Source organism: Dysidea avara, chromosome 9 (assembly GCF_963678975.1).
Source record: "Dysidea avara chromosome 9, odDysAvar1.4, whole genome shotgun sequence".
NCBI lineage: Eukaryota > Metazoa > Porifera > Demospongiae > Dictyoceratida > Dysideidae > Dysidea > Dysidea avara.
The window spans coordinates 3306637-3325814 of NC_089280.1; the positions used below are offsets into that span (position 1 = coordinate 3306637).

General features: G+C 38.7%; 1 protein-coding gene across 1 annotated transcript; it reads right to left on the minus strand.

Moving 5' to 3' along the window:
• Positions 1-791: 791 nt before the first annotated feature.
• On the minus strand, positions 792-18933 carry LOC136267246 (caspase-3-like). The gene is made up of 4 exons (XM_066062329.1): positions 18795-18933; positions 3164-3415; positions 2895-3110; positions 792-2832 (listed from the first exon to the last, which is right to left on the minus strand). Exons 1-4 carry the CDS (start codon positions 18808-18810, stop codon positions 1757-1759), a joined length of 1560 nt encoding a protein of 519 aa, XP_065918401.1. The 5' UTR covers positions 18811-18933; the 3' UTR covers positions 792-1756.
• Between the last annotated feature and the right edge of the window lie 245 nt (positions 18934-19178).

Consider the following 19178-nt stretch of genomic DNA (forward strand, 5'->3'; position numbering starts at 1 on the left):
GACGCTACCATGAATGTAATGGTTTATGCGAACAATGTTTTTAATTCCTTGATGACCTTACACAATGTGACACTGATCTATCCCCTCATTTGCTACAATCTTGTTACCGATCCGTGACCTCCAGCTCATTCATCTCTGATCTGGAGATGCTGATTACCACACCTGAAGGTACTACGCAGGGCAATTCTTTAGCATGGCTTTGCATATATGCCCCCACTACTATATTCTCTTGATACAGCAACTGCCATCAACTAGATGAACAAATTAATGTCAATTTGATTTGGTGCTTGCACATGGAGAAGTAGGTGCTTGTATAAACTGCATGGGCTTTTAAGTATATATACTATGTCAATGTTGCCAAAATATACACAACATGGTTTGTTACAAAGAATCACTTCATTAAGGACTGTTTCTTCCTTCAGTTGGTCTATTACCCTGACGTCTGCATGAAGTATGGTAACAGTTGGAACCCACTCCACAATGTGCAATGGATTTATAAGCTTGACAACTGCTTAAGGGAGCTAATAATTGGCTTACTACACAACCTCTAAGCCTGCATGTCGAGCAGACTCTACAATGAGCCCACTGCATGGTGATAAATTACAAAATTGTAACTAAGTTAGTAATACATGCCAAAAGAAATTACATTTGAGCATAATATACATGATCTCACATTGTAATACTATAGGGCCTATTGCACAATCTCCAACCAATACATGCACACCTATGCAGAAGTTTGGTTGCATGGAACTGAGCAAGATCCTTGACTTCACCAATGAACATAATCACTCTAACTTCAGTTTGTGTTAAGCACAATCACATATCACATACATACCTTAATCAGTACAAGAAAAGTGCTTTAAGAATCAAAAGAACCAAATTTGCAGAATGATTACATGTGTTTTAAAAATTACATATATTATAGCAGTTCATTACAAGAACCATAAACTGTGTTGAACATACATACACACTATACTTGACACACATACGCATGTTATCTGGGAAAATAGTTACAAGTACAAATAGCTATATAGTACAAAACTTGAAGAAATCCACCTAAAATAATACAGCAAAAGATTAATGTGCATTTATATCTGGCCACCAATGAATACTTCACTCAGCACCGGTGGAGCTGGGCCTACTAAAGTTACACTACAAAGCTAGATTGAACCTGTCCTAATATATAAATACGTGTATCACAATCGTATACTACTGCAAATACTACCAGTGAGATCATTCCATTCTGTGAAATTATCTTGTAATGATTTATTCAAAACATTGAAATTCTGCTAAATCCATTCCTTTTCGTTAGATGAGACCAGAATATTACAAAATGTAGGTACAACAATACAAACATGATAAGACCACAAAAAGTTAATTATAATTATATTTCTGGTTCCCTAGCTTCCTGGTCATTTTTGCTGAATGAATTACACAATCACCATACAACTGTTGAAATGTTTTCATGTCTTGTAAACATGTTTTCTTATAATAGTTTTTACCTATAATTCTATGTACTGCTATGTCAAATGTAGTATACTACATCAAAAAGTTGAGAGAGAAGAAAAAACATTAAGCCAGGTCACCTGGTCAAATTTGGGGAATTGGTAGGACCAGAAACATATAATTAACTTTACACGGCCTATGTACATACATATATCACACAAACACAAGAAACATGAACAACATAAAAATCAAAACAACAACGCTGTTACAACTAATTAAATCACTAAAACAACATGGAAATTATTCACTATTAGCTTTCAAAGAACCACACTTGTTTACGAAGGAGACTGACTGGTGCTGGACACTGCTTGTCGCCTTGAGAAGTGTACGCTTTGCACACTTCCTTGTTGACAATGGTTAACATGCTGAGCAGGTCTAGTTTGTGGGCATTTTCCTGTAAAACCTGACAAAGACTAGAAATGTACCATGAACCATGTTTAGTGCTTCTGAAAGATACTTTCCCTGGTGGAGTGGCATAACCAAATAAAAAATCAGCCCCATTCGGTAAGGAATGATGTAATGAATCATCACCATCAATGAATGTGTCTTCTTCTTTAACAACACCAGAGTCACTATCTGGTCCACGACAGGCTTGAATGAAAAACAACTTTGGTTTGTCCACCAAATCTCGACAGTAGCTACCCTTAAAGATATTTGCAATGTCACTAATTGTCACTCGGTCTCCGTCTGCTCCATACACGCCATCACGGTAGCCATGACTGAGAATACAGCACACAAAACTGTCATAATTCTTGTGACTCTCTAAAGAAATGTGCATCAGTTTACGAGTGATATCTGATGCAGGGAGATTTCTCAAGGTGCGAACTTCATAATTGAGAACTTTTAAAGTGACTAGAAGATTATCTTCATCAACTAGAGATCCCCTACGATTTGGCAACACTTTTTTGTTCACTGAAGGATCAAATTTGTAATTGTTAATGATGACTGCAATACCATGAGGTTTTTTCTTCATTGAATATCTCTCCAAGATTGGACCAGTTTGATCATGCGTCTGGCTAGACTTTTGCAATTTTATTTCATGTTGCATTTCGTTTTGGCTGACTTCTCTCTTATAACGCAGCTCTCTTTCTTTATATTGGAGCCTATACTGATACAATGTGGTATCTCCCATTCCTCTCTGCAGCTTCCCGAGCACAACCATATGATGCTTTTCATATATAGCAGTCTCATTGGAGTCTTGCATATCATCATCATCTACCACTTGAGTTGGCATTGTCAAAGTGTTCTCTTGTTCATCTGGACTGCTGGAAGAGATATTTGCACTTTGAGTTAGTTGATCCTGACCGCTTTTCAATGGTAATCGAGCTAGTATAAACAAACAAATAACAGTAATGTAGTACTACATGTGTGAAAACAAATATGTATACCTGTTTCCAACACATTCTCCGATCTTTTTTCAAATGGTATACTTCCAGTGCTGTACTGATCACTTCTACTGACATCATCTCCTGAATGACTTGGTGCAGACACCTGATGTTCTTGAATGTCAAAAGTGCTCTTTGAAACAATAGCACTGACATTAGAGGAAACATCCAATGGAGGAGGTGACTTTACAATGGCTTGTGATTGAGTCATAACTGGAACTACATCAAAATGGTAAACAATATTAATGATAACATTATCGTAATGAACTTACCTCCTTGAGAACCTTCACCAGCAAACAATACATGAGAATGCTCCTGTTCTGAAGTTCCATGACCAGCAACCATAAGGTCTCTAGTCTCTGTCAAAAGGAACACATCATCTATTCTTGCTTGACTCAGAGCTTGATGCTGATCATTGTGGGTGGGAAGCTGGTCAAGAACCAATGAAGTAAGGGAAATATTGTGACATCTAGAAAGTAGTGATTGATGTTGATCGTTGCTTTTAATAGGTAGCTGATGTTGAGCTAGACAAAACAGTATTTTGTTAAGTACAGTTATATTCACACCCTAGATTATAGTATTTGGTTATAAACAACATTGTTTGTGATAATGTGTGGGTGTACACTAGTATAGGAGTTTTACAAGCTAGTGCACTTTTTATTGTGATGATGCCTACACACTAGCTTAAATTTTTATGAAACATTAGTGAGCTTATATAGCTAGCGCCACATTAATATTAATGGTAACAGATTTATGAGGCTATAAATGGACAACAAAATTTGTGAACCTATACTACTAATAAGCAATGTAATCATTTCATATAGTTTTCGACTATGTTCTTCCCATTACACATGCACAGAAAATGATGATGCTGCTAGTATGCTATTGCAAATCATCGCCTTGCACTGTCAGTAAAAGTATATGTATTGTACATACTGAAGTATGCCAAAGCTATCTGTCAGGCTGAAGCAACGTCTAACAGTGAAAAATCATTGACCATTATTGAGATACACTTGTCTAAAGACATCAGACAGACAGGCAGTTAACCTGTCAGTAGAAAACTTCCATGTTTTGGGTCAAACTGAATATAATTATACTAGCTACCAATACTGCCATGGTTCCATAAAGGCATTGTGAGTCTATATGGCTGCTGCTCAACACTTTTTTGGGAAAGTGCAAACTTGCAAACCTACTACAATTACCATACTGTACGATATAATACAGTGGAACCTCTCTGTATGTACAATGGACATTTTGAGGCCAAGAATTTTTGGAATTTTTTCCACAATCCCTCTGTCAGAGGTAAGACTGAAATACTCCTTTGTTCTTATTATGGAGGCTTTTTCAATCATGTACTTAATTTGCAAAGAGAGGGTTCAATGTAAAATTATAATAGTAACGATGTGCTTTGTCAGCCTGCCAACTATATAAATCAAACTTTGCCTTCTTCGCTTTTAATGCAAGGAACTGGTATGCCATCCAAAATTTTGCATACTGATTTGTAAGCACTGTGAATATAGAGGATATTGTAAAGAAGTAGTATTTACTATCTATGATACAACGAACATCAACTATTCAGTACCTTATGCTAACTTGACACAAGCGTAACACGTTTAGTAAAGTTTCTACCCTTGAACTAATTTTGGTATATATTTAATAGTCATTAAAAATAAATCATTCTCATATTCAATCTCAGAAGGTTAATTTTCCTGCGGGAGCATGCCCCCAGACCCCTAAGGTTGACATGCTTTACATGCCGAAGGTGTTCTCAGGATATATGTAAGTTATAGGGGCCCCACACTCTAAATTTGCCCTGGGCCCCTATATTCTCTCGGCATCCCTGGTTAAGTGCATTACTACAAACCTTAGTCCACTAAAACACAGTAGCATGGCAGTAGAACTGAAAACACACCACTACAGGCCAGGAAGTTGGTATTTCATGTGCTATTATATGGACTCTTTAATAATGGCATCATAGTCAGATTGAATTTCATACCAACTTACAGCTCCTAAACTTACAGCTCCTAAACTTACAGCTCCTAGAATGTTCTAAATAATGTTACCCATGATAATGGAGATTTCCCGTGTGACTTGTACACAACTATGTATGTGACATGTTGATTTTAATAATGGATTTGTGCATTATATCATCCATCTATTTCATGGCTGCTACCATTGATTTCACAACTTTTTTCACCCAGGCCATACCATACCCTTTTATATAACTTGGCAGTTTTTGCACAGATATTAAGTTTCCAGTATGGTTTAATACCTGCCCACTTCTCAATTAATTACACTTGTTGAAGAAATCCACCATTTACTAGACTGCCATCACCAAGTATATAGACCTTATACATTGGATTTCTCCAAAGCCTTCATTCAACATGGTTCTCCAATCCTTGCCTGTACTACACAAACTAAATACTACAATATCATACAGTACGTTAGTACTGTATATTAGGGATCATGAAAAACTGGGCTTTTCCAGCTAAAAATCACCCTAAAACCAGCTACTTGGCAGCATTGGTTAGGTACAGCCAACAAAAAATGTCTTCAGACTAACCCCAAACCCTTCCAAATAGTTTCTATGGAATTTTAATGATTTTCAGAATTTTACGCTGACTGACTAACTAACTAATGTCTCCAACCAAGTATAACTCAACAATGGACAAGGCTACAGTCTTGATATCTTCATTGTTCAATGTTGTTTCATCCCAAGATGTGCCTTTTGCCAACCGCAGTACATATATTACATGCATCATGGAATTGCCTTTGTCCTCCTTTGTGTTCCAGTTCTTTTCACTGACAGCCCAAGGTGTTGATTCCCGATAGCATGATGTGGCTTCCCTGTGGCTGTGCTAACACTCAGCAACTGGATTGATTGCAGAGGTACTTCTCGTGATGTTCTTTGTAATGCTGTGTAACAGGAGGAGCATATCTGAAAACAAGTGTAATTGCTGGGGCGTGCATTCTGATGCAAAATCACTGTTATGGTATTCCTGGTGCCATTCTTCCTTTTAATGCGGTCATAATCATGTCATTAACAAAAGTAAACAAACAAGTAAAAGTGGATTAGGGATCAAAGAAAAAAGAGCGAAACAAGAGAATAGCTATTGAAACAAGGAAGGTTGCCTACGTATACCTGCAGATATACTAGTGGACATTTAATCCCTATTTCAGTCATGGCTATAGACGTGAAGTTTAGGAATTTAATGTCCATTAGTATATCTGCAGGTTTAAGACAACCATCATTGTTTCGATAGCTTTTCTCTTGTTTCACTCTGATCCCTAATCCAGTATAAATTTCTTGTTAATGGTAAGTTATATGAACATGGCTAACCAGCAAGTTGCAGATATGCATGCACCCATGGTAGTCAAATCTGGTGTACCCCAGGATACAGTCTTAGGCCCAATCATGTTTTTACTACTGACATAAAAGGTGACATTGGTCAGAATATCACATCCCCACATGATTAACAAGCTAGCTTTACAAGAAGACCTTGCTAAAATATCCAACTGGGAAAACACCTGGCTGATAAAATTTAGTGTCAACAAATACGTGGTCCTTCACTGCTCCAGACTGTTATCAGAACCACAACTGGCATATTTACTTGAGAACCATCTATTACAAAGTGTCACTGAACATCGAGTAATGCTAGGCAGTAACATTTCCTTCTTCCTTCACATTAAATATACATCTGCAAAAGCCACCAGAACCCTTAACTTTATCAGACGGAACCTAAATGTTCTCAGTCCACAAAAGCTGAAGCATATACATAGCTTCATGGTTAATTCATCCTGTCTTAGACTACTACTTTCCAGTGTGGGATCTGCATCTGGTTGATGGTCAACTCTGTTACTTCATGCTGGAATCATTACCACAGCCCACGTAGACATGTCAAGGCTACCCATATACAATTCTATATATATATTTACCAGCTGAGCAGCATAGATACAAACTCAAAGATCTTTATTTTTTATTTATTAAGGCTTTACAGCACAAGTGCTGAAGGTCTGCAGGACATCTGGTCCTACACGTTGTTACAGAAAGTGTGTACACATCAGTATACCATTCTCTCCATTTTATTATCCCTATTACCAATCGTGATTACTACAAATATAGCTTCTTAAGAATAATCCAAGATTGCAATGATTTACTTAATGATTTGAAGTCACACTCTACCCCATGTCTAAATCAAGCTGCTAACAATTTATCCGACTCTTGATATAGAAAATAGAATTATACAGTACGGTAGTACTGTATATTAGGGATCATGCAGTTTTGGGCTTTCTTGCCCAAAAATATCATCCTAAAACCAGCCTCAAATTTCCTTCATAACAGCTTGGCAGTATTAGTTAGGCATAGCCAAGCCCAAAAATGCCTTCAGAGTGACCCCAAACTCTTCCAACAAGTTTCTACAGAATTTTATAAATTTTTAGAATTTTATTCTGACTAACTAACTAACTAACTAACTAACTGATGCCTTCAGCCAAGCATAACTCGGCAATGGGGAAGACTACAGGATTGAATTTTTCACTGTTCAACATTGCTTCGTCCCGAGATGTGCCTTTTCGCCGACTGCAGTATGTACAATGCACGTATCATGGACTTACCTTTGTCCTCCTTTGTGTTCCAGTTCTTTTCGCTGACAACACAAGGTATCAATTTGCGATAGCACGATACGGCTTCCCTCTGGCTGAGTTATGCTTTTCGCCCACATTTTCCGTAGCGACTGGATTCATTGCAAAGAAGTTTCTTGTACTGTTCTTCGTTTGTAACACTGTGTAATGAGCGGAGCATAGCTATAAAAGAAGTGTAATGGCCACCTCACTTTTCAGTGTGTAATTGATTGTTGGGGTGCACAAATTTATTTTATGGAATGCCTGGCACCATTCTTTCTTTTAATGTGGTACATGTGGATTCAGTAGTCATAACAAGTAGAAGGAAAATTAGGAATTTTAAGGTATCAAAGAACAAAAAAGCAGTGAAACAAGGGAACAGCTGAAAGTTGTGAAACAAGGGAGATTGCCTATACCTGCAGATATACTAGTGGGCATGTAATCCCTAATTCAGTCATGGTTATAGACTGAAGAGTAGGGATTAGATGTCCACTAGTATATCTGCAGGTATAGGCAACCTCCCTTGTTTTACAACTTTCAGCTGTTCCCTTGTTTCACTGCTTTTCAGTTCTTTGATCCCTAATCCAGCTTAAAATTCTTTTGGGCTGGTCCCCTGGGTGCATTTAACATCTGTCTGTCCAGTAAATTAAAGTAAAACAAGAAAAATTATAAAATTCTATTTAATGCATAGCATCACATGATGAAATTAATAAGGTGGGAATGGTGGCAGTTTGAAAAGAGCACATTTTGGGAGCCTATCATTCCACTGAATAGTTGTGAGCGTCAGCACAGAATCTTTCGTTAGTGGTTGAATCATAAAAGTGGTGGATGAAAATTAATAATCTGGTGCCAGGCAAGTCAATGAATTTAATATTTAATACCAGGTTAATTAGTAGCTGAATTAAACCGCATATCTCAGAGTCAGGCTGAAATATAAAGAGCTTTGTACAAACACAGGTGATTTAATTATAAAGTGACTAGCACTAGAAACAAGTTGATGTGGTGGTTGCATTGATAGCCATTCATTCAACTAACTTATTTTATGCACACAACAATTTGCAGTGTATCACAATTCATGTATTTTGCAATTCATTAATTAATTTGTAATTTACTAATTACCACTTTATTCTGTTGCTAGCTGAGGAAGCACAACCTAAACAAACCACTAGACCAATGTATGGAAACTGTTTATAGTTTGTCTATTATGTTTTCTAACAAACAAAGCCACAGGGTACTTCCCTATTTTGTACACATACAAAAGAAACATGCCTCGAAGGCATACACCATTTTTGATAGCCTACAAGGCCTGTTATGTTGTTTTTTAGCTACAATGCCCATAGACTCTATTACTAAAGGTCATAGGTTTTCACAGAGAATCGTCAATGATTGGAACACCTTACCCCACAAAATTGTATCTGCACCTAAATGTACTGATCTTTAAGACTAAAATTAATTATATGTATTTTTATATGACCGCTGGTTTGATTTCATTTAGATGTATTTGAGATTGGTTTTTATAAGACTTTGTCTTCCTTGTACCAACTAACAAATAATAATAATAATTATTATTAGAAAAGGTGTTCACAACTTGTTCTGTTACCTGCTTTACTTGAAATTCAAACTCTGGGACAAAGTCACATGGTTACCACCTCAGCGCACCGCCTAAAAGTGTTATACAATGTTTACATAGCCTCACATTGGCTGCTTTCAACGTTAAAACTTTGCTCGTGTGAGCATGCAGAAGGACAGAGACACGTACTACACAGACACCGTAAACAATTATAGGAACTAGGCAGCCACATCAAACAAGGCACCATAACTTATACATTCAATTTATGGAAATGGCATTTAGTTTATCAGAATCCATATGCATTATGTGAAATATATTGTGACTAAGGGAAAAGAGAGGAAATAGCCAAATTTACCAAATATATCAAACCCACAATCACTTACCACATTGTAGTGTATAAAAGAAAGCTCATCTGCTAGCAGGTCTGCAATGCTACTCAGTACAACAGTGATCATTAGTGAGATGTGTTGGGTGGCATGCAGATAAAATGGTGTGCATAAAATCCTTGGGAGGTAAAATTTTATGCATACCATTTTCTAAGTTATAGTTAGAGACCATGACGGGGATCTTCTTCATGATTTAAAATACCTGAGACAAAACTGAGAGCTTGTAAGAATTCGTTGTCTAGCTTTTACAAATCCCCATCTCTGCCCGACCTGGGGTAGGTGGAGTGTGACATCCATAGGTGCTTAATGCAATAATTAAAATGGTAGTCATCTGGTACAGCTACTGAGCTACACCACCCAATATGTTACAGTAAGTACAGGAAGGGGGTTGAAAATAATGTAGGATAAGCATGCACTACATATAGCTAAAATGTTTCTTTAAAAGCTTTACAGTGCTGGTGTACCAGCACTGATATGCCACTGGTATCCTGTACCAGTGGCCAGAAGTCACATTATACAATTACTGAGTAGTGACATAATTACAGTATACTGTATATGTACAAAAGTTTTGAGGTAAGTAATTTTCGCGGATCGATGAATTTCAGGATTTTGCAGTTGTTTTTTAGTATGTCATTATTCACTGGGGTTATCTATTAGAAAGCATAGAGTCAATGTTGATAATTGTTAATTTTTGAGGATGAAAATTTTCCAGAAAGCCGAGCAACCACAAAATTTGTGACAATTACACCCCTCAAAAATTTGTACATATGTGGTAATAACTACGCATACATGTCTAGTAAAAAAATTACAAGAATTAATAGAGCGGATGAAAATAAGGCTGGGGCTTTAGGGTTCTTATTATGGCTAACACAGGGACACAAAAAAGGATAACTACAATTTGTTGTATATAAGCTTAAAGTAGTTCCACAGTTAGGCACTAAGTTTTTACTTAATTGTGAGGAGGTTGAGATCTATATTAATGACTGGAAGATAATTCCATGCTCTTGAAAGTTCATTAGAATTTTGCTTGTATTGTCTGTAGATCTGGTTTGATGAAAGGCTAATCAGGTATATCTAGTAGAATGTCAAAGCCTGCATGAGCCTGTAAAATTTAATAAGTTTTCTTTCCAACCAATATCTAATGACAGTGGTATTGTACTTGAAGACCTTAACATTCCAGATCGATATCGTCCATGTTGGTCATCCTTGAATGCTGACTCTAATTTTTCTACCCGATTATGTGGCCTGATCTTCTCCCAACTAATTAAACTTTCACTCACCCACTGAACACAAGAAGATGTGACTAAACACACCGCAGAAACAAACTTCAATGATGAATCCAAGTCAACCTATGAATCCAGTTTTGTGTACATCTTTGCTTCCACGAATAATTTATCAATACATATGAATCTGACCGACTAATTCCTTCAACCATCTATCTGGATAGCTCAAGTGCACATGACAATTTCAGTTAAACCACTCTTTAAACCAGCACTTCTATATTCTGCATTCACTACTAGTATACAGAATTGACCTCCCAAATAATGTCGATGTTATTCACTCATCTGTAGACAACCACTTGGTCTCTATATCTATACCTGAAAATGAAGTGCTTAAAGTACTCAGTTCTCTTGATCCCCACAAATCTGGAATTGACGGAATAGGACCTAAAACCCTTACGTATTGAGTGCTATCACTATACAAACCAGTACATATCCTTTTAAAACCAGGCGTGCACCCACAGCCAGCCGAAGGCCGGCTGTGGGCAAGCACCTGGTTTACTGAAATTGTTTACTAAAATTGTTTTCGTAAAAGTGTGTGTGTACCTATCTCCATATTACCTATCTATGTTTGTCTGTACGCACCCACGTGAGCAAAATCATTAAATGGTAAAAGCAGCTTTTACGTGTAAGAAGTAAAAGCGAAATGAAGTCTGTATTAACTTACGTACTGGTAAACTTTGCTCTGAAGTGGTTTCTTTTCAGCGGTCTGAATTACGGGCTCTCCTTAGACTTTGTGAATTACCTTCCCTTTGGGTTTTACAGGCATTTAACAATTGAGAAATAACAGTGCAGGCCTCGTAGACTACCAGGAATAGCCCATTTCTTCGGTTGGAAAGGGGGCGTATCCCCAACGTATGTGAACAAAAATGAAGAGCAGCTTTGAGGATTTGTCGAAAGAATTTGTGGGAAAAACACTATAGTCAAACTATAAAACAGTTTAGAAGATACTTCTGTGCATAATATGTTGCTAAAAGCTGTTTTTTTTAACAATCGCTTCCTTAGCAGTGCATAGCAACATAATTGAAGAATTACAAAAATTTCATGAATTACAAAATCCGAGAATTACAATAAATTAATTATGCATCATTGCACAACATAATAAAATATAGTTGGATGAGTTAGCTAGCTGCATGGTGCCTGGTTTTTAGAAGTAGCACAACATCAACTTGTTAATCTCAGTCTAAGAAAACACGTCCTACCTACAGACTGGCACACTCACTCTATAGTACTGCACCTATCATCAAATCTGGTGATACGTATATATGTCACTTGTAAATAGTTATCATCCAATCTCATTACTATGTGACATATCTAAAGTTATGGAGTATCTGATTTATAACACGACTATCTTTCACATTACCACTCACATATCATCTCAGCAGTTTGGCTTCCTGAGCAACAGATCAACCCTACACCAGCTGCTAATCCTATTAATTTTAACCATTGTCAATGCAAAGGATCAAACTGATGTAATACATTTAGACTTTCACAAGACTTCTTCTCAAACTTAATAGGTATCTCAATCAACTTATGGCTCTGGTTGAATTCGTATCTACGCTGCCAGCAACATGTTGAAGTCAATAACATTTTTACTCTCATTTACTACCAGTTGTATCTGGAATCCCCCAAGAGAGCATTCTAGGCTCCCTACTATTTATCAATTACATCAAACAACATTCCAAACTGTGCTGTCTCTTCTATAATCATACAGTACAATAGTATTGTATAGTATGGACCAAGGTTAGGGCATGACCTATGAAAAAACATTGCCCAAAAACCAGTCTAACTTCTCCGGGCCCTGACAATGAAACAGTATTGGTTAGTAAAACTAAACCCAAACAAGCCTTCAGATCGACCTGAAGCGCTTTCAACAAGCTGCTATGAAATTGTTTTAAAAAATTATTAAACGGAATTTTCTAGTGACTGACTGAGTAACTGACTAATTAATGCCTTCAGACAAGTGAAACTCAATAATGGGCCACTATTATTGAGAAAGCCTTGACATCAGGCCATTATTAAATGATTTTCTATTTTTCATCAGCACCCGCATATATTTTTACTGCTGCACATATTTCCCTATTATTAAAGGTGTAACTATTACTTCATCTGATTAACTAAATATCAGTATTCAAGATTGCTGCACTCTGCAGTAGCTACCTTGTGCATCATGTGTAACCAAGATAGTGTGAAAGATTGGTGCAGTGAAGTTTGTAAGTAAGAAGTTGATCCTCAAGTGGAACTGATCATGTGACGAAAGACGAATATATATATATATATAAATATATCTATAGCTACATCTAAAAAGGATAATTGCCAAACTAGCTATGTTGAGTTAGTCAGTTAGCAACTTGCCTGTTATGCAGAGTATCAGGCCCTGGAGAGTACAGATCTAGAAGTATGAAAATAAGTCTAGCTAGCTATATTTCTGCAAGTAATATAGCCAGCTAGACCTACCCTTCCACACTCTACATTCAGAATTTCTGATGAAAACAGAAAATCACCTAATAGTGGCCTCAGGCTATATATGCTTAATGATTTCACTAGTGCGGGACTATAAAATGCATGCATGAAAACACGTCTTCTTACTGGAGGCATAGATTTGTATTAAACCCCAGGTACCAGAGGTTTAATCATAGATATACGACTCTTAATAGGGATTAGAAATGGCATCACATGCCCAGTATACTATTGACGTGACTGGTTAGATACGAGGCACGTTTCGCTTGTTACCGCTTTGAAGAGCACAAAAAGACTAACATTTCTCTTTACTGTAGACTGCCAGTATAGGTTCAGTAGAATATGAAAGTTCTCTAAGTTTGAGCGATACAAGTTGCTTTGGTGGAAGTTACTGACTGGCCTTTCCCACAGAAGAAACTCATCATATCGTGCCATTTTGGTATCGCTTCTACACCAAGGTACGTTTCTGTTCCCATAGCAGCTGTGTACACCTTCTGGTATTGACGATGCGTGGCTTTTTAGAACCCCTTTGGTTATTAGAATTGAACAGTATATATGCTTTGTAAGCCACACCTCTAGTTTAAACGCTGCCTATTTCCTTAGTTACAACTTGGCTAGGTCATGTTGTACCGTCGTGTTTACTCCGCCGACAGCTGCTGTCTAGCGTAACCGTTTATTTTTCAAGCTTTAATCTAATGCCAAAGCTGTGAAACAATGCTAGTAGCACACTTCGCTCTTAGGTTCTAAATCACTCTCGCAAAACCTTTAAAAACTTCATTCGGGACCAATTAAATTACAAATTACGGAAACCATGCACCCGTAACATGCGAAACAAGCCTATTTCTGGCGTGTGACACCGTTTCCAATCCAGTTGTATATCTATGGTTTAATAAATCTATGTTGGAGGTCTCAAACCAAACAAATTTAGTTAGCCAAGTGGCCAGCTCTTGGTCACTGTTGGTGATGTAACATGTATGTGCGCATGCGTGCAAGAGATCATTCTAGAATAATGCTTGATTGATTGAACACGTTGTACTGTTACATGGTGTCAGAAGTCTAACAGCGAACAAATGGCAGCCTACCAATTACCGCCACCTGAACCGATGAACTGTCACGGCGATGTTGCCACTAACTGGAAGATTTTTCGTGATACTTATGAAGACTACGCGATAGCGGCAGAATTAACGGGAAAAGATGCTGCCATTCAAGCGGCCACACTAAAGACCGTCATGGGCAAAGAATGTAAACAGATATTGAACAGACTAGGACTCACAGCAGAGGAATTAAAGAAAAGTTCAACAATACTAGACAAGTTGGAAGCGCACTTTGCACCGACGCGTAACATTTTGTTTGAGCGCTATCGTTTTCACAGTGCAGAGCAACAGCCTACAGAGACCATAGATCAATTCCTGATTCGCCTTAAGCATTTGGCCGAATCTTGTGCTTTTACAAATCTACGAGATGAAATGATTCGGGACCGTCTGGTCCTAGGTTGCAATGATCGTGATGCTAGAGCAAGGTTATTCCGCGAGAAAGATTGTGACCTTGCTAAGGCAGTTGAAGCACTCAGAATAAGTGAAACCACGAGGCAACAGCTCAAGCATCTCAATGACGAAGCAGATAGCCATTTAATTAATGCCCTCAAGGTCAGAAAGTCACAAGCAGCTCCACCACCTAAAGGTCAGACTAGAGACAAGCCCTGTGGATACTGTGGTCATGCGCATGAACGAAACAATTGCCCAGCATTTGGAAAACAGTGCAACTATTGTGGCAAACTCAACCACTTCAAATCAGTTTGTAGACAACTAAAAGCTGAAAAGAAGCCAGTATCTCAGATAGAAGAGGAGCAAGATGACTCTGATCATTCAGCTTTTGCTGTAGAATGTATAGGGACTATCTCTCATAGTAAAACAGGACAGTATTTTGTGCCTTTGGTTGTCAAAGATAATAATGGGAATTCCACAGAGATCAATTGCCAGCTTGATACAGGAGCCACATGTAATGTCATGACCTTGACAGACTTGTGTACCACACAGCAAACAGACTGCCCATCGATACAACCATCTAAGGCTAAGCTGAAGTTTTATGACAATAGCACTATTTGTGTACTTGGAGAGAAGACTTTGCACTGCCAATACCAGGGATCAAACTATCACCTAAACTTCAAGATCATCAAAGGCACGCAGAAGCCACTGTTGTCAGGCACCACTTGTGAGAAGCTCGGGCTCATCACCATTAACAAGATCCACTCAATCAAAACTATCGATGATGACCCTATAATTGCCAAGTTCAGTGACGTATTCCAAGGTCTCGGTTGTCTAGACGGTGAGTACCACATTGAGGTTGACCCATCTATCAGGCCAGTTCAACATTTACCACGAAGAGTGCCACTAGCACTCAAACCAAGACTAAAAGCCAAAATATCTGAATTAGAGCAGAGAGGTGTTATCCAGAAAGTTGAAGAGCCAACGCAATGGATCAGTAGCATGGTAACTGTTGTTAAACCAGACAAGCTAAGGATCTGCATTGACCCGAAAGACCACAATAGGGCTATCAAGCGTCCCAAGTATCAGATTCCAATCTTGGACGAAGTTCTTCCAAATCTGGCTAACGCTAAGGTTTTTTCGGTGTTGGATGCAAAAGACGGCTTCCACCAAGTTAAACTAGATAAGTCCAGTTCCTATCTAACAACATTTTGGACACCCTTTGGTAGGTATCGATACCTTAGGATGCCATTTGGGATCAGCTCTGCTCCAGAGGAGTACCAAAGGCGAATGCACAACATTTTGCAGGGATTGCCAGGTGTTGAAGTCATAGCAGACGACATACTGGTGTACGGCAGTGGAAGCACAAAAGAAGAATACATGCAGGATCATGACAACAACCTGACCAAATTATTGGAGCGAGCCAGAGCAGTCAATCTCAAGCTGAATCGTAAGAAACTGAAGTTACGCCAAGATGAGGTCAGATATATGGGACACCTACTGACTCAAAATGGACTAAGTGCAGATCCAGCGAAGATCAAAGCTATAACAGAAATGCCCAGACCACAAGACAAGAGAGGGGTAGAGAGGCTTTTAGGCAGTGTCCAGTATTTATCAAGATTTCTCCCACGGCTTTCAGAAGTTGCAAAACCATTACGACAACTTACAGAGAAAGATGTTGTGTTTACGTGGCAGCAATCTCAAGAAGAGGCATTTGCTAACATACGAAACCTAGTCACATCAAGTCCAGTGTTGAGATTTTATGATGTCAAAGATGAAGTGACAGTGTAATGCGATGCGTCAGATAAGGGCCTGGGTGCAGCTCTTTTACAGTCAGGACAACCAGTGGCATATGCTTCAAGGGCTCTTTCACCAACTGAACAAAGCTACGCACAAATTGAGAAGGAATGCATGGCAATCGTATTTGCGTGTGAAAAGTTTGACCAGTACCTTCATGGTAGAAACATCATCCATGTGGAAACCGACCATAAGCCACTAATTCCTATTTTCAAGAAACCATTACTAAGTGCTCCAAAACGACTACAGAGAATGTTATTAAGATTACAGCGATACACATTGTGTGTTAAATATTGTCCGGGTAAGCAAATTTACATTGCTGATATGCTGAGTAGAGCATACCTTCATGAGAAAGTTAGTGAAGCAGAGCACCTTTCAGTATCCCAACTTCAGCTTGAAATAGAGTCAATCTGTCATGCTGAGCATGTGCGTATGAAAGAGTCAACACACCAACAAATTAAGGCAGCATCACATACTGATCAGACACTTCAAACGCTGATGAGCACAGTGGTGGACAGCCTTATAATGTTGGCCAGACGTGTTCTCTGTTGATTTTGCTACATATCAGCCACTAAGGAGCCAGCACAGCCCTGTAATCTCGTGTCTGGACTCCAATCGTGGTCTGCCTCCATTTTGAGGTCTAACTTTTGCCCTCGTTACATGGCTGGCCTGAACACAGACGAGATGCACCCATTGCTACACACAGCTACTGGAATTACCGTGATGAACTCACAGTGCAAGATGGAGTCCTATATAGAGGCTCACGAGTGATAATTCTTCAAGCAATGAGACCATTAATGCTGAAGAAGGCCCATGAGAGTCATCACGGTGCAGGGGCAAGCATCCGTAAAGCCAAAGATGTTATATTCTGGCCAGGGATGAATAGTGAGATATACAACATGGTGAGTCAATGCCCAGTGTGTAATGATTATCTTGTTAAACAACAGAAGGAGCCAATGATGACACCAGAGATCCCCACTAGGCCATGGCAGGTAGTGGCACAAGACCTGTTCATACTGGACCGAGAGAACTTCCTAATTACAGTTGACTACTTTAGTGACTTTTGGGAGCTTGATCAACTGCCTGATACACTTAGTTCTACTGTGGTGACTAAGACAAAACAGCATTTTGGAAGGTATGGAATACCAGAGAAGGTCATATCTGATAATGGGCCCCAGTTTCGTTCCCAAGGGTACACAAAGTTTGCAAAAGACTGGGATTTCACTCATATATCCACCTCACCATACCACAGTCAGAGCAATGGCAAGGCGGAGTCGGCAGTAAAAATAGCCAAGTCACTGCTCAAAAAGGCACGGAGAGATCGCACAGATATTCACTTGTCAATTCTTAACTGGAGAAATACGCCAACTGATGCTAGTGACTACAGTCCTTCTCAGAAACTACACTCCAGAAGGACCAGAACTACTATGCCAACCACTAACGAACTGTTGAAACCAGAGGTTGCTACACATGTAAACAAAGAAATACACTTGAGACGTCAACAAGCAAAACAGTGGTATGACAGGAGTGCCAAGCCTTTGCCAGAACTTATCATTGGACAAGGAGTGAGAATGCAGCCACTTGAGGGCAGACAGTGGAAAAAAGCAAAGGTTGTAGACAAAGTGGGCGAACGATCATACTTGGCACAAACAGCTGATGGCAAAGTGTACAGAAGAAACCGCAAATACTTAAGAGCAACTATAGAAGACACAGACATTCCAACTTCTGTCACAATTGAGCCAGTTGTTCCTATAGCTGGACGGGCAGTAATGCCAGATGAAGCATCAAAGCCGGATGACTCAGGACCAAGTCACAAATGAAAACCAAGTAGTTACAGACACTGTTGGGTCTAATGAGGGCACGTGTACAGATGAGGTACTGTCTGAGCAAAAGATGACCCGCTCTGGTCGTATCATCAAACTACCGGCTAGATATCGTGACGATGATTGAGACTTTTTTTTTTCTAATGTATAGCGTTGATTTAGGCCTCGTTATATTTTTTTGTAAATTACAGTTGATTTATTGTACTTAGGACTCCCTATACTGTACTTTTAAAAGAGGGAGATGTTGGTGATGTAACATGTATGTGCGCATACGTGCAAGAGATCATTCTAGAATAATGCTTGATTGATTGAACACGTTGTACTGTTACAGTCACTTAAGTCTTTTTCTCCCTTCCCATGCACTGACAAAGAAAAATCTGGCCACGAGAGACCATCAGTCGATGCACGTGCTCGAAATGTCGAAACAAGTTGTAAACAAATAACAACCAGCTGTAAACAACAAATCGTTCAACAAATTAATACCTTGATGATCAGTCATGATTGAGTGCTAATTAAACAGTCCTCCGACACATCATCGAGTTGGGTGTTCAATCGTGACGGTGTGGTGGCCTCCTCGTTTTGGCTACGTATAAGGGACAAACCCAAGGACGACCATGATTAATAATGCATAGAACGAGAAACCACAAGGTTATGCAGGAGTGATTCCCCTATTATTGTAAACACACCAAAGGCATGAAGGTAACTTGCACCAACAGCCTTGTACATTACCCTACGTTACTTATTTACATATTTATTTACATACATACGTACATACGTACAGTTGCTAAGGAGAGTTTAGATTGAAGGTGGGTGGCTGTAACTGATAAATTCTTGAGAAAGAAGTTAAGTAACATGTACAGTTGCTCT